General features: G+C 39.3%; 1 protein-coding gene across 2 annotated transcripts in view; it reads left to right on the forward strand.

Moving 5' to 3' along the window:
- Adk (adenosine kinase) overlaps positions 1–15247 on the forward strand; it is a 407949-nt gene that overhangs the window by 29942 nt on the left and 362760 nt on the right. For both annotated transcript variants that reach the window (XM_028758526.1, XM_028758527.1), the window contains exon 2: positions 12668–12742. In XM_028758526.1, the coding sequence (XP_028614359.1) occupies positions 12668–12742 (75 nt within the window). The remainder of the gene's footprint in view (positions 1–12667; positions 12743–15247) is intronic.

Below are 15247 nucleotides of genomic sequence, written 5' to 3' on the forward strand. Positions count from 1 at the left end.
TGCCAACAGTATATATACTATAAAGCCATAGATCCTGCATTTAACATTTTTTTTCTCAATGTTGGAGACTGAACCTCTTATATCACATATACTGTACCATTGAGCTACCTTCCTTTAGCTGAATGTTGACAGTATAGTTACTTGCTCAACAATACTCAGCTTTAGATACAGGACAATTTTTGGGAAGTTCCTTTTCACCTCTTTTCAATTAATCCTGTTTCCCACACCACTCAGACAGCTACTTTCATTCTTCTATTAACAATGATTAATTTGCCTATTTTGTAACTTCATATGAAGAGTCTTGTACACTAATGCTACTTGGGTTTTGTTTATCATGATGATTTTGAGGTTCATGCATTTTGTTCCTGGTAGCAAATGATATTGTTGCTAGTCTTTGTGTTGTTTCCAGTTTTTGGCTATGATGAATAAAATTACCATGAACACCCTGTCTTGCTTCTGTCTTCCTTTCTGTCCTGCTAAGGAGAATACCCAGGCTTTGTACATTTAGGCAGTGGGTCTACCACCTTTCTCTAGTCTTAGTTCAGAACACTGTTCTATGTCTTTGTGTGAATTTGGCAGTGTATTAGTCAGGCCTCTCTAGAGGAATGAAACTGATGATTGAAAATTGAAGGGGATTTATTATGACTGGCTTACTGGTTGTGGTCTGTGTGGATAGTCCAACAATAGCTATCTCCCTGTGGAAAGCCCAAGAGTCTGCTAGTTGAGTATACAAGGCTGGGGTGTCTCAGCTGGTCTTTGATCTCTGTTGGACTCTTGAAGTAGGTACAAATACCAGTGAAGGAATGTCACAGGAGTAGAATGGATGAACTTGCCAGGGAAAGTGAGGGCAAACAGGCAAAAAGTCCTTTATTCATGTCCTTTTAGGTGGGCTGCCACCAGATTTATAGCCAATCAAGAAAACCTCTCATAGGAGTGCTCAGATACTTAGGTTTTAGGTGACTCCAGATGTAGTTGACAACCAAGTGTATCCCTTGTCAACTTGATACACAATCACATCTCCTTATGTAATGCTTTATTTTCAAATGAAAATAGTAGTCATAGTTCACCTAACATGATATAACAGTTCCACATACAACCAAAAATGCATTATATATTTTAGAACTGGTGGCAATATCCTTTGAAGAATGCTTAGTCTTGTAGTGTTTCATAAATGTGATAACCACTAATATCTCAGTTGATGTTACATTACACTTTAAAGAAATAAAGAAATATAAATATTGTATAATGTGTGTATACATACATATGCAAACACATTCTTAATGAAATAGGATGGATATATTCATGACATTTACGTTCCACATTTCTGTAACTGGTCACATGACCTCAACTGGTATTTATAACTTCCTTACTTTACTACCCATTCTATATTTTCTCCACCCTCAGAAAGCACTCAGCAGGTCTTGGTTCTTTTCCTGGAGGAGTGACCCATACCTTCATTCCTGAAGGGTCTGTGCGCTTTGTCATCCTGCCTGGACAGACATGCTAGTACCAAGAGACATACTCCCTAAAGGATCTCCTGCTCGCCACTTCTTATCTGATTGTGGAGAAGCAGTCCAGTTTTCCATTGGTAATCTGGATCAGTCACCCCTTCCTTACACTGTTTTTCCTTTTTTAGCCTTTTGGCTTAAGGGTATCAGAAGCCTAAAGTGGCCAGGAGAAATCTGAGCTTTCACTTATGGAATGTTTTTTTTTGTGTGTCCTTAGGGAGAACAAATTCCCATTCTGGAACCAAAATTTCTAGGCCACCAGAATTTAAGGTTGCAGGACTGGAAGCAAACAATTTCCTAGTGAGTCATTAGGGGTCAAAGTAAGTGGAATCATTTCCTTCTCACCCCTTGATTACTGGACCTGTGTTAGTCCTGGATGTGTGAGAAAACCATGCCATACACACACACACACACACACACACACACATATATATGTATGTATCTCACATTGATTCAAAGTATATACTGCCTTCTGGAGAACCCTGCACCATCATTCCAGGGTATTGTTACTCAATTGCACTGTAACTGTGTCTTCAACCATTCCACCATTCTGTCTGGTCAGATGCTTCAGGATGGAAGGAATGTGACCAGACCAATGGATTCCATGAGTATGGGTGCACTGTCACACTTCTCTGGCTAAAAAGTGAGTTCCTAAGTCAGAAGCAATCTGTGTGAAATACTATGACTGTGGAGAAGGCATTCTGTAAGTCCATGGATGGTAGGTTTTGGAGAAGCATTACATTATAAGAAGGCAAATCCTTAGACAGAATAAATGTCTATTTCAATAAGGACTAAGTGTATCTTTTTCATGAAGGAAGTGGTCCAAATGGCTAGTCACCCTGGGGAAGTGGAAGTGTGCAAAGTAGGCGCCTCAGTGTTGGTCTCTATTGCTGGTAGATCTGGCACTCGGCAGCTGACTTCCTCTATTTTTTTTCTTTTAGATCATAAAAAACTTTGACACACTGTATTTGTTCAAATAACTGTACAATTTATACTGATTTTTCTGCTCATGATAAGTTTATCAGTTTTTTCTGCTCATGATAAGTTTATCAGTTTCTTTTTTTTCTTCTTTTTTTGCAGTGATGGGGATTGAACTTTGAGCAGTGTGCATGGTAGACCAGTGCTTTATCACTGAACTATATCACAGTCTTTTTATTTTGAGATAAAGTGTCACTAAGTTTCCCATGTTGGCCACAAACTCACTCTGTAGCCCATACAAGCCTTGAACTTGCTGTTCTAATGCTTAGTTTCCTGAGTAGGTGAGATTATGGGCCTGTGTTGTCACATCTGACATGATATCCTCCCCACCCCGTTCAAAAGTTATCTTTCACTGAACTGTTTTCTCCAGTGCCAACTCCCATCTATAGTTTCTGAGGCAGTCTCAGTATGTAATCCTTAGTGGCCTAATAAAGCTTGCTATGTAGACTAGTTTTAAACTTGGAGTTATCTTCCTGCCTCTGCCTTTTAATTAAGTCTTAATATTTAAGACTTTTCTGTTTTTTTAAATTTTCTGTTATTTCAACAGAATTTAAAGAATTTATTTTCTGTTAAATTTTTATTTTGTTTTATTTTTTCCTGTATGAGTGTTTTGCTTGCATGTATGTCTGTGCACAGAATGTATGCTTGAGGCCACAAAATGGTGTCAGATCCCTTTGAAGTGGAATTACAGACAGTTGTAAGCTGCCATGTGGGTGCTGGGAATCAAACCAAGGTCCCTCTGGAAATAGGTGCTCCTAACTGCTGACCCATCTCCAGCCCCCTCATTATTTTCAATCTCTCTCCCTCTGTCCCTGCCCTTCTGTCTCTGTCTCTGTCTCTCATTCGTTTGAGACAATGCATGTGTGTGTTTGTGTTGTGTGTATAGCACCAACTAGTCTGAGACTTGGCTGTGGTAATCCAGATCTGGCTCACAATTTGAGAACCTCTTGTCTCACAACCCTGTTGAGTGCTGGAACTATAGTTGAGACACAATGATTGATTCATATCACTATTATGTTTATTTGTGTGTGTGTGTAGGTGTATGGTGTGTATATCCCACATTGTGGGTGGAACAATTTGGAAGATTTGCTTCTCTCCTTCACCATGTGGGTCTCTGGGATGAAATTCACGTCGGCAGGGTTAACTGCAAAGTCTTTACCTGCTGAACCATCTCCCCCGACCTTCAAGTTTTTGGTGGTGTGTGTATGATTACTTTGATTCATGTGACATAGGCTAGAATTACAATTTTGTCTCATTATATTATCATTTCAGTCCTTTGAGTTCTTTGGTATCTACAAAGACTAGCTTTATGGCCTGGACTGTGGTCTGTTTTGATGATTAGTACATTTGATTTGGAACTCTTTAATTTGTGTGTGTGTGTGCACGCGTGTGCAGGTATTGTGTGTGTGCAGGTGTTGTGTGTGTATGTACAGACCAGAAGTAGATATATATTAAATGTCTTTTTTTTTTTTTGTCTTTTATTTGTCTTTTGAGACAGGGTTTCTCTGTGTAGCCCTGGCTGTCCTGGAACTCACTCTGTAGATCAGGCTGGCCTCGAACTCAGAAATCTGCCTCCTGAGTGCTGGGATTAAATGTGGGTTCTGCCATAGCCTGGCACCTCTGTGAATTCTTATTCTGTTGTGTCATGATCACAATCATGTAATTTTAGTCCTTTGTGAGCCTTAATTCTTTCAGAGAGTAAAATGTTTTTAAAGTTCATCCATGTCATATCAGTTTATCAGTATTTCATTCCTTCTTATGGTTGAATACATTTTGATTTGTAGATATACTTTGCTTGCCCAGCAATATGGGTTATTTTCAGTCTGGCTATTGTGAATAATTGTACTGTGAGCATCCCTGTGTAAGTTTTTGTGTTGCCATATGTTTGTTTCTCTTAGGAAAGGATACAGCTTCATAGGATAATTTTATGTTACTTTGTGAACAAAAATTCCTGGAAAGAAGCTGACAACAAAGGCTGACTGACTCAATTAGAACTTTAATGATGTGGAAATGATGGAATGTTGCCAAGCCAAATTATCTTGGGCTATCTTTAACACACTTAATAACCATTTATTACCTTCCTCTCTGTGTGACCTAATATTTTTGTGACCGTTAAGTAAATCTTTTGGAATGTACAAACAGACCCCTTCAGATAACATCTGAGGCCTGTAATTTGATTTCTCAGCTTTTCTGATGTTTCTAACGATGTATTCAGAAAGGGTCTTGATTTATCATTTTCTTCTGTTACTATAAAACTTCATTAAACTCTTATAGCACTGGAACACGGCACTTGGGGAAACTGTTTCTGGGTATAATTGCTCACATTTGACTTCAGAAAAAAACATTTTTTTTTTGTTCCTTTGAGGTAAAAGCCTCCATTTTTCTGTCTTCTTCCTTCTCTGTCTCTTCTTCCTTCTTTATAAACTACAACCCGTTGACTGTTGTGGCTGCATCATTTTACATTTCCAGCAATGTCTAGGGTTCCAGTTTCTTCACATTCCTGTTAATACTTGCTACTGTTTCCCAGTCTGCTTAGAGATACTGGGTGCTTGTTGAGGCACATCCTAAACACTCAGCCAAGCTTACAGCTGTAAAGCTGTAGTTTGTGCTTGTGCGATCTTCTACCCAGGCAGATGTGGGTGCTTCAGGCCTTCCTTCCCTTGTCTTCCTTGAGCATGCCCACTGCAATTTCAGGAACATTCTGGATGTTCCCTCTGTGTTCATTTTTTTCTTACACTTTCCCTTTTATGTTTTTGGTTAACTTGTTTGTTCCAACTGCTTCAAGCAGCTGGAATGTTAAACAATTGCAGCTGGTTGTTTTTGACAGATACTCTTTGGGGAAACTCTTAGCACAGGGCAAGCTCAGGATCAGGTCAAACAATGGGAAGGCTTGAGCTTTTGAAGGAACTGTCAATAAGCTGAAATGATTGCAGTTCTCTGAAATAGAGCTTTGATAGTGCACCAACACATTTCTCACCTCTCCAGGGGCTGCCTAGCATCTGGGTTTAGTGTTTGAGGGTTGTTTCTTTTCAGAATTACTATGAGACTGGGGAGTGGCAGAGAGGAATCTCCATCGCTGTGATAAAACTGTAAAAGCAACTCAGAGAGGATAGGGTTTATTTCTGTGTACCATCCCAGATCCCAGTCCATCATCAAAGGAAGACAGCACAAGAACTCAGGCAGGGCAGGCCTCTGGGGAACCCAAGCATGGCTATGAAGCAATGCTGCTTAGTGGCCCTCTCCTTTTGCCTTGTTTAGTTTGCTTTCTTATACAACCTAGGACTGCCTGTTCAGGGTGCACCCCAATCCCCATGGGCCTTTCACATCAATCATTAATGAAGAAAATGGCCTACCAACTTGCCTGCAGGTGTTTTCTCAATTGAGTTTCTTCTTCCGAGATAACTCTAACTAGTGTCAGGTTGATAAAAATCTAACCAGGACCCTACCCTTAGGAAGCTAGCTGCCCTTCATGCATTTCAGCCACTCTTCCATAGCTGTTTATGTATTTTCTTCACATTTGGAGATCTGTGACCTAATTGTGTAAAGATGAGTCAGTTTTGCAGTTTGGACATTATTTATTTATTAAGACATTAAGCTGGGTGGGGTGGCCCATGTCTGTAATCCTTGTATGCCATAGGCCCGACCATGAATCACACAGCAGCCTAGGCTACATAGCAAGAGCCTGTCTCAAGCATACAAATGTGGCAAACATGTCAGTATTTCAGTATTAGTATAAAAAAAGATATTGAGACAGATGTTCATTTATGGAGTTGCTTTGTCAGTCAGGTCAGACCCTGTAAGGAAATTCCGAGTGTGGCCCCATTCATTTATGAGGAACTGGTGCAATGCTTTAGATACACACGCCACTTTTCTTCTCTCTAGAATCTTCAGCCTGCTACTTTTTTTGGTAATTTCTTTCTGCAATAAATGTGAATGTTTAGGGGTTCGAGGGATGATGGTGCAAGGATTAAGAGCTCTTTCCCATCGATCCCCAGATGAGTTCAGTTCCTAGACCCACGCTAGCCCCGTGACTCCAGCTCCAGGAGATCTGGAGCCCTATCCTGGCTTTGTAGGACACTTGAACATCTGTGAGTGTACACACTCTCTCTCTCACTGTAAATAAGAAGAAAATAAAATGTTAAAACACACACACACACACACACTCAGATTTCAGCTTCTTGGGCCAACTTTTACCTTCCTCACACACCAGATGTAGAATTACTCAGGCCATCTAGGTGACTGACTTTGCTCTTCTGTGGGAGGGTTTCCTGATAGCCATCTTCCACCATCGGATCTAGAATGGAGATGAGCTTCCATATGTTCTTCTACATTTGGATGAAACAGTTTGATACATCCACAAACTCTGCTATTTATTCCCCAGAAGAGTCTGTTGTCAAAGACAATCTTGAAGGGGACTGACTGGTCTGGCCACCCATTCTCAGAGCCAATTAAAATAGCCAGACTTAAAATGGAAAGCAGGGAGAGGAGATTTATTCATTGTGGCTGGCTGGAAAGAGGGACAGAGAGATCCAGCCCTGTTCCCAATCAGGATCCTCGAGGAGTGAGATTAAAGTTTAAATAGAAGGCCAGGGATTTGCACATCTGTGTGGTAGCAATCAAGGTGTCTGTTCTTCACTTCTATCCTGTAAGATGATCTGACAAGCTGTTGGAGCTGTGTGAAATTTTTCTTGGAGACAAATCCTTTCTTTATCTAGTGCCTTTCCTTCTCATAGCATGAGATTCCTGGAGAAATTCCCATCTCTTTGGAGTTCATTGTTTCAATAGTTTGAGAGTCAGATTGAGAGATGCTAGTGTCCCTTTAGAATATCTATATTTTTGCCAGTCCTGTGCAGCTCCCTGTGCAGCTAAAGACGGCCTATCACTCCTTAAACTCTTGCCTCTCATCTCTCAAGTATAGTGGTAGAATAATAGGTGTGGGTAGTCATGCCTGCTCTTACCCATTTTTAAAAATAATTATCATTGCTAAGCATGGTGGTATACAACACTCCAGCACTCCAGAGGTAGAGGCAGAGAACTTCTCTGTGTTTGAGCCCAGCCTGGTTTACATTGTGAGTTCTAGGACAGTCCGGTTTACACAGAGAAACACTGTCTTTATCTTCTTCCCTATCCACAGCCTCCCCCTCCCCCCAAAAAGTGACTTGATTTGTGGCCATTGTTTCATTACTGTAAAACCTTCCAGGAACTTGCTTCCATGTTGCACATGGAACTTGGTGTAGCCTAAATCAATGTTCCTGATATGCTCTCTCCTATTTGGCTCCAGCATAAACCTTTGAGGAACCAGTCTACCTCCATTTTAGGCTTAAAAACCATCTTATAGTAAAGACAAACTAGATTCATTTCTGTTTATGATTAAACCTCTGTTTCTCAAGGCCTGGGTTATGTCCCACCTGTAGCCTTAACTACAAAATGTTCTGTACTGCCTGTTCCAGGAATCACAATCATGTCTTTATTTTAAAAAGTTGTTTATACATCTTACTTTTGAAACTACCTTTGTTTCAAAGGGTTATGTGGCCACCAATGACTGTCTTGTCATGCTCACTTTGCAACCAGGTCTTCGTTTTAGGAAGAACTAACTTATGTTCTGCTCCTATAACTCTGCCTATTTTGCCCACCAAATCCCCTATTTGGAAACCCCCCTACCTCTGAGCTTTATAAAAGCCTTGTCTTCTTCACATCCAATGCTGACCTATTGAACCCCACCTTAGGGAGAGGCAGCTTGTGGACACAAATAAAAAAGCTTGCTGTAATTAATTTGACCCTGACGATTTGGGTCGGTGGTCTTTCTCATCCCATCTTTGGGATTAACACCATCTCTTCTCCTTCTTGAGCTGGGAGTTGGTTTTTATGAAAATGGCATCTCCCTACATATTTTGTTTTTGTTGGTGATTACATTAGTTACTTTTCTGTTGCTCATATAAAGCATCGTGACAGCAAACAACTTATGAGACAAAGAGTTTACTTTGGCTTACAATTCCAGAGGCAGAGTACATTCTGTTGGGGGAGGCATTGCTGCAGGCTGCCAGAGCAGGAAACTGAGAGGTCACATCAGCTGCAAGGATGAAGCCTAGGGGGAACTGAAGTAGGGTGAGGCTATAAACTCTCACTGCCTGCTCCAGTGAGCTTCTTCCCTCAAGATTCTGCTCCTAAAGATTCCATAGCTTCCTTGAACTGCACTACCAACTAGGAACTGAAACTTCAAATACTGCAGCCTATGTGGGACATTTTTCATTCAAACCACTACAGTTTTCCTCTACCTGACCCTCTCCCTGCCTCCTGCTGGCCACCCACCTCTATCCAGGAGCCTTTTTGTTTTCATGTCTCAAGAATTCTGTTCTCTTCATTTCACCTTACACTCCCCTTTCAACCTCTTTCCTCTTTTATGGTCCCTGTTTTAGTTTTATGATTTATGCCACCCCCAGTACATACACATATAAAGATTAAAATCTACAGCCTCTATATAAGGGGGAAACATGCAGTATTTTTTTTTTCTGATTCTCAGTTACTTTGCATAATATAGTTTCCAGCTATATCCTTCTTCCTGTAAATATTATGAAGTACATAATAGAACTTTAAAAACTTTATTTATTTTATGTGTATTGGTGTTTGGCTTGCATATATATCTGTGCAACATACTTATGAGTAGCCTTGGTTGTGAGCCGCCATGTGGGGCTGGAAACCCAGGTCCTCTGGAAGAACAGTCAGTACTCTTAACTGCTAAGCTATCTCTCCAGCCCCTATGCAATGGAATTTTATTGTTTTAAAAGTTTTATGGCTTTAAAGAAATTGCAAAAGAAAAGAGTGGCTAGAACCTGAGTCATTTATTTGTTGCCAATGATGCATTTTTGCATAACCATGCTGATTTGCAAATCTAGGAAATCAATGTTAGTATAGTACTCCAAATTTGACTGTGGGATTTTTACCAGATTTTGTCTATGCTTTTTTCCTTTTAAATTTAGCTGGTAGTGATGTATACTAGCATAGAGTTTTATCATGTCCAAGTTTGTCTGTTACCACAATTGGTACTAAACTTGGTTCACTACAAAGAAGCATTGCTATGTTATCTCTTTTTGCTCACGATGTACCCTAAACTCAACCTTGGCACTTAATGATCTGTTTTGTAACTACAAGGTTTTTTTGTTTTGTTTTTGCTTTGGAGTCAGTTAAGTGGAATCATTAGATATCCTGTAAATAAAACTTTGTGTTGTTAAGTTAGTTACCTGTGTTTTTGTTCTTTGCTATTACACATATATTGTCAGTGGTCAGAAGACCTCTGAGGAGTTCCCATAATCAGGCGACTTCAACACAGGCAAACTGAGATTTGAAGCTTTACTGTAGAAAAGAACTGGCTAGTTGGAGCTTAATAAAAGATATTTTAATATAAACTTAAAAATGAGGATGAAGGGAGGACCTCAGAAGAAAGCAAGACCCACCCAAGTGTGGATATATGCTTCCTAAAGGATAGCAGGAGAAAATAAGATACCCATGTGTAGGTATGGCTTCTAAACAGAGAGGCAAAATTAACCGTCTCAACATTAGCTGTATATGCCGATTTCACAGCTGTCATGTTAACTCTCAAGAGGCTCTTGGGAAACCTTCCCTCTCAGCCATCTACTGATAAGTGAGATAAGGGAGAAGACCCAGAGATGCCTTGGATGGAATTATAGTCTGATAAGGTTACCCAGGAGCCACTAGGGTTGCACAGTGAGTGTTGTAATTTCCTCCCTGTGAATACAGTTTCCGATGAGATTCCTGAGAAATTTCAGGCTTGCAGCAGGGATAGGAGAAGAATCGTGAGTGGTTGGTTGTGCTGTGTGGAAATCTTGCTTCTCTGCTGGCAGGAGGCTTTACCTGGATTCCAGGTGAGAGGCTCCCTTTCCTCTCAAGTTCTCCCTGCCTTTCTATCCTGCTTCATTATGAACAGAAACATTTATGTAGGCTTATGTGTAAAGATTTCATTTCTCTAGGGTGAATATTCAGTTGTGCAATTCTTACTTCTGTTTGTACCTGCCTGTTTTTGTCAGCTGCAGAAAGAGAGGTGTTAAAACCATATATGATTGTGTGTTTAGGGCTGAGATATAGCTCAGTGATAGGGCCCATACTTAGTATATGCAAGGTCTTGAGCTCCTTGGTGCTATAGGGGTTTGAGAAACTGTGCTATTTACACACCCCCACCACCCACCAAGTGTTTTGAGCTATTTTATTTGGTGCATATATACTTTGTATTTTTAAGTTTCTTGATGAAATGACCTATTAGGTTTTATGAAATACCTGATATTTCTTATCTGTAGATCTCTATATTTTAAAGTGAACTTTGTCTGCTACTAAGCCCTGCAGTCATATTTCTAATGACTAGTGATTTGATGGCATATCTTTCTTTCCCCCCAACCATGTCACACTTTCTTTTTTTTTTTTTTTTTTTATAAATAATTTATTTATTCTTGAACATGAAATGCTTTTTTATAGCATGTTTTACAAGGGGAGGGGGTAAGAGGGGCCAGGTGGTGGAAAGTACAAAATCTTCTTGGCCTGTGCCTTGAAACATGTCATGGTCTATACGGTACACTGCCTTGAATTATGATCTACCTGCTGTTCTTCAGAAGATATGGTACACTGCTTGAGTTATGGTCTCCCTGCTATTCTTAAGATGATATGGTACACTGCTTTGAGTCTATCTGCAGTTGCTAAGCAGGATCTTGCAGTTGCCAAGCTTCAGAGGACATTGTGCAGGTGGGGAAAGGTAGGGGGTGAGGGTAAGGGCGAGGGTCCTGGCTTCTGGCATCTCCCCCTTCTCTGTTTAGTTAGAGAAGGCATCTTATGATCAATCCCAACTATGTGAATTTTGAATTTGGATGTCTAATTATGGGGGGTCTTAGACAAGTTCACAACCCCAAAACACTGATGTGAGACGAGTCACATCGATGGTCGAAGGATTTAGGCTGTCGACGATGGGCAACGTCAAGGGCATGTCACACTTTCTATGTTCTTATATATAAAATATATCTTAACTACACTTATATTTAAAGTGTATTTCTAAAATGAATATATAGTTTAAATTTATATATTAAAGTGTATCTCTACATTTGAATAGATAATATAATATATACTTAATATAACTGTCTTTGCCTTTTTTTTTTTTAGAAAGGGTGTCACTGTGTAGCTCTGGCCACATAGAGAATTCTCTATGTAGACCAGGCTGACCTTGAACTCACAGAGACCCTCCTTTTTGAATCCGGGTATTATCATGTCTTGTGCTGATCAGGATTGCTTTTCTTAAATAGATATAGATAACTTTTAAAGGTTTAAACATACTGGATTTGTTATGTCTGATAGAATAAATGTCTGATAGAATAAAATAAGAATAAATGCTTTCTTATATAGCATTTTTATTATTTAAGATGTTATTTGGATTAGTGTTTGTTTTGGGGTTTCTGTTCCTGTGGTAAAATACCACAACCACAAACAACTTGGGGAAGAAAGGGTTTATTTCATCTTACATGTCCTGATCACAGTCCGTCACTGAAGGAACTTGGTGCAGGAACTAATGAGAAGCTGTGGAGGGGTGCAGCTTACTGGCTTGCTCCTCTTGACTACCAGCTCAGGGGGTGGCATGGCCCACAGTGAGCTGGGCCCCTCCCACATCAATCATCACTCAGAACATTTTAGTTAAGAGTTCTTCCTAAATGACTCTAGCTTCTATCAACTTCACATAAAAATCCTTGGTAATGTAATGCTATGACAATAATAACAAGATCATTTCCCTCTTTTGTTATGCTTCAATTTTATTTCGTCTATTGTAAGAATCTCTTTTACTATGTGTTTGATGTTTTGTCTGCATGGATACACCATGTGCATGCAGTACCTATAGAGGCCAGTAGAGGATGTTGGATCCCCAGAAACTGGAGTTTCAGGTGGTTGTGATCCACTGTGTGAATGCTGGGAACAAAACCCAGGTCCTTTGCAGGAGAAACATGTGCTTTTAACCACCGAGCCATCTCGCCAGCCCAGTAATAGCTTTGTTTTATCTCTAAAATACTGACTTATGTGCAGTTGGCAAATCAGAGGTTTAATCAAACTAGCATGTTAAGCTTATGTTAAAATAAAGATATATTTATTTTCATATTTGCATTTTCTAACTAATATTTTTTCTTTTTCACTTTTAGTGAAAATGTGCTGTTTGGAATGGGAAATCCTCTTCTTGACATCTCTGCTGTAGTAGACAAAGATTTCCTTGATAAGTAAGTATTAAATGTTTCATATATACAACATTGGACATCCCTAAAGAGAGAAGTGATTAAAGTATGGGATTGTGCTGGTAGGATGACCCAGTGGGTAAGGACACTCCCTACCCAGGCTGACAACCCAAGTTTAATCTCTGAGATCTACATGGTGGAAGGAGAAAAGTAATCCCTGCAAGTTGTTCTCTGGCTTCCACACACATACAAGTATGACATGTGTACATGCACATGCACATACTCATAGACACACAATAAATGAGTAGATAATGCAAAAACACCCTACCAATAACAAAATATCTCTGACAGTAAAATTCACCGTGTATCACCCTCAGCTCTAGGGAAACTCAGGAAATTACATTTTTTTTAAGTTAATTATTATTTATTGAGTAATAAATTACCACAGTATCGTTTTGAAAATGTATTTTGTTTATTCCTAATACTTTTTTTCAGTTAATATTTATTATATAATAGGTAAGGAATACATGCCTGTAATCCAGGTACTCAGAAGACAGGGTCAGGAGAATCATTGCACGTCTGAGGCTACAAAGTAGGTTTGAGTTACATGAGATAATGTCTAGAAACAGACAAACAAGAAGAAGTAACAAAACAAAATAGTGCTTGGATAACTGCATTTCCACATGCAAGAGAGTGATGCTGAGTTCTTACTTCATACTGAATAGAAAAGTTAACTCAAAATGGAACGAAACCCTGAACTTAAGAGCTAAAACTGTAAAAACCTTAGAAAAAACCAGGTGTAAATCGTGGTCTAGGTGTACGATTACTAAATTCAGTATTAGTAAAAGCACAAGTAATAAGAGAAAAAAATAAGATGGGTCTTATCAAAAATAGGAAACTTTTTTGCATCAGAGGACACTGTAGAAATTGAGGTCTGGGGGTGTAGCTCTATAGTAGGGTGCTTGTCTAGCATGTATAAGTGTCTGGGTTCAGCACCAGCACACATGAATCTGTGCATGCACAAGCACACACAAGCACGCGCGCGCACACACACACACACACACACACACACACACACAAAATCAAGCCAACCCTCAGGATGGGAGCCAGTCATGTAACAGTTTGACATCTAGTATTTAGAACAGTGGTTCTCACCCCTCCTAATGCTGTGATCCTTTAATACAGTTCCTCATGTTATGGGGACTCCCAGCCATAAGTTTGCCACTGTTATGAATTATAATGTAAATATCTGATATGCAGGATATTTGATAGGCAGCTTCAAAGGGGTTGAGACCTACAGGTTGAGAACCGCTGATTTTGAAGCTTTAAAATGTTTCTTGATTAGGTTTTCAAATTTTCAGGTGTCAAAAAACTATTTTATGTGTATGTATTAACATGTTTTCAGAGTACAACAAACATTGTTGTAGTTTAAAAATGTAATAAAAAATAAATGGAATAGTTACCTACTTGCATTAAAGTTGTTTGAAATATCCTCATGTCTATTATTATAAAGGTAGTTTTTCTCTGAAGTAAGAACAAAAAAGGATCTTTAACTGGAAATAAGAACAGAATTAAGTTAATCAGCTCTGATACATCCAATTTGGCAAAATATCAGAGCTGAAAATTAATAGGCTTGTTTGTGATTTAAAAAGAAAAAACAGGCTCCTGGGAAGGTCTTCTGTGCCGTACTGAAGAGATAGCATGCTCATGTGGGGAGCGTGGAATACGTGCATACCTTCGGATGAGCACTGGTCTCATGGAGGGTCAAGGAGAAGATGTATTAATGGGCGGGAGAGGGAAGGATGGTATAAGGTCTATACAGGAGGTAAACATCACAAAAGACGAAGGAGAGAACTATTGGAATGAGCACTGGGAAAAAGTGACATAATTAATGAAAAGTGAAAATACCCTGTTTTAGTTAGACTAGTTGAAGAATTATATATTTTCTCACAGATGTAAATCTTTTGACTGGGAAATTGGTAGGTAGAGAAAGTATGCATGAAATTTGTTGTTTAGTGTTCATTTAAAGTTGATTGTAAATTTCACTACAAAATCAATATAAATTATTTATAAATGAATCATTTGTATAAATAAAAAATACATTATAAATAGGTATATGGTAAATTCGAGCGTAAATAAAAATTTGAATGTCAAGTGAGATTTTTGCTTTTAAAACTGCCAATCTAAGGCCTCATACTAGCCAAATGCTTCACCATTAAGTTCTGTCTTCAGTCAGGCAGTGGAGGTACACATCTTTGATCCCAGCACTAGGGAGGTAGAGACAGGTGGATGGATATCTGTGAGTTCTAGGAGGGACAGTCTGGTCCACAGAGCTAGTTCCAGGACAGCCAGGGCTACATAAAGAAACCCTGTTTTGAAACCCCTTCCCCCCCAAAAAAAAAGAAAGAAAGAAAGAAAGAAAGGAAGGAAGGAAGAAAGAAAAGAAAAGAGTAACATTTCCAGACCCTTCTCTGTCTTGTCTTGTCTTGTCTTTTCTGGTCTCGTCTGTCTGTCTGTCTGTCTGTCTGTCTGTCTGTCTGTCTGTCTGTC

Source organism: Grammomys surdaster, unplaced genomic scaffold (assembly GCF_004785775.1).
Source record: "Grammomys surdaster isolate TR1022 unplaced genomic scaffold, NIH_TR_1.0 126198, whole genome shotgun sequence".
Taxonomy (NCBI): domain Eukaryota; kingdom Metazoa; phylum Chordata; class Mammalia; order Rodentia; family Muridae; genus Grammomys; species Grammomys surdaster.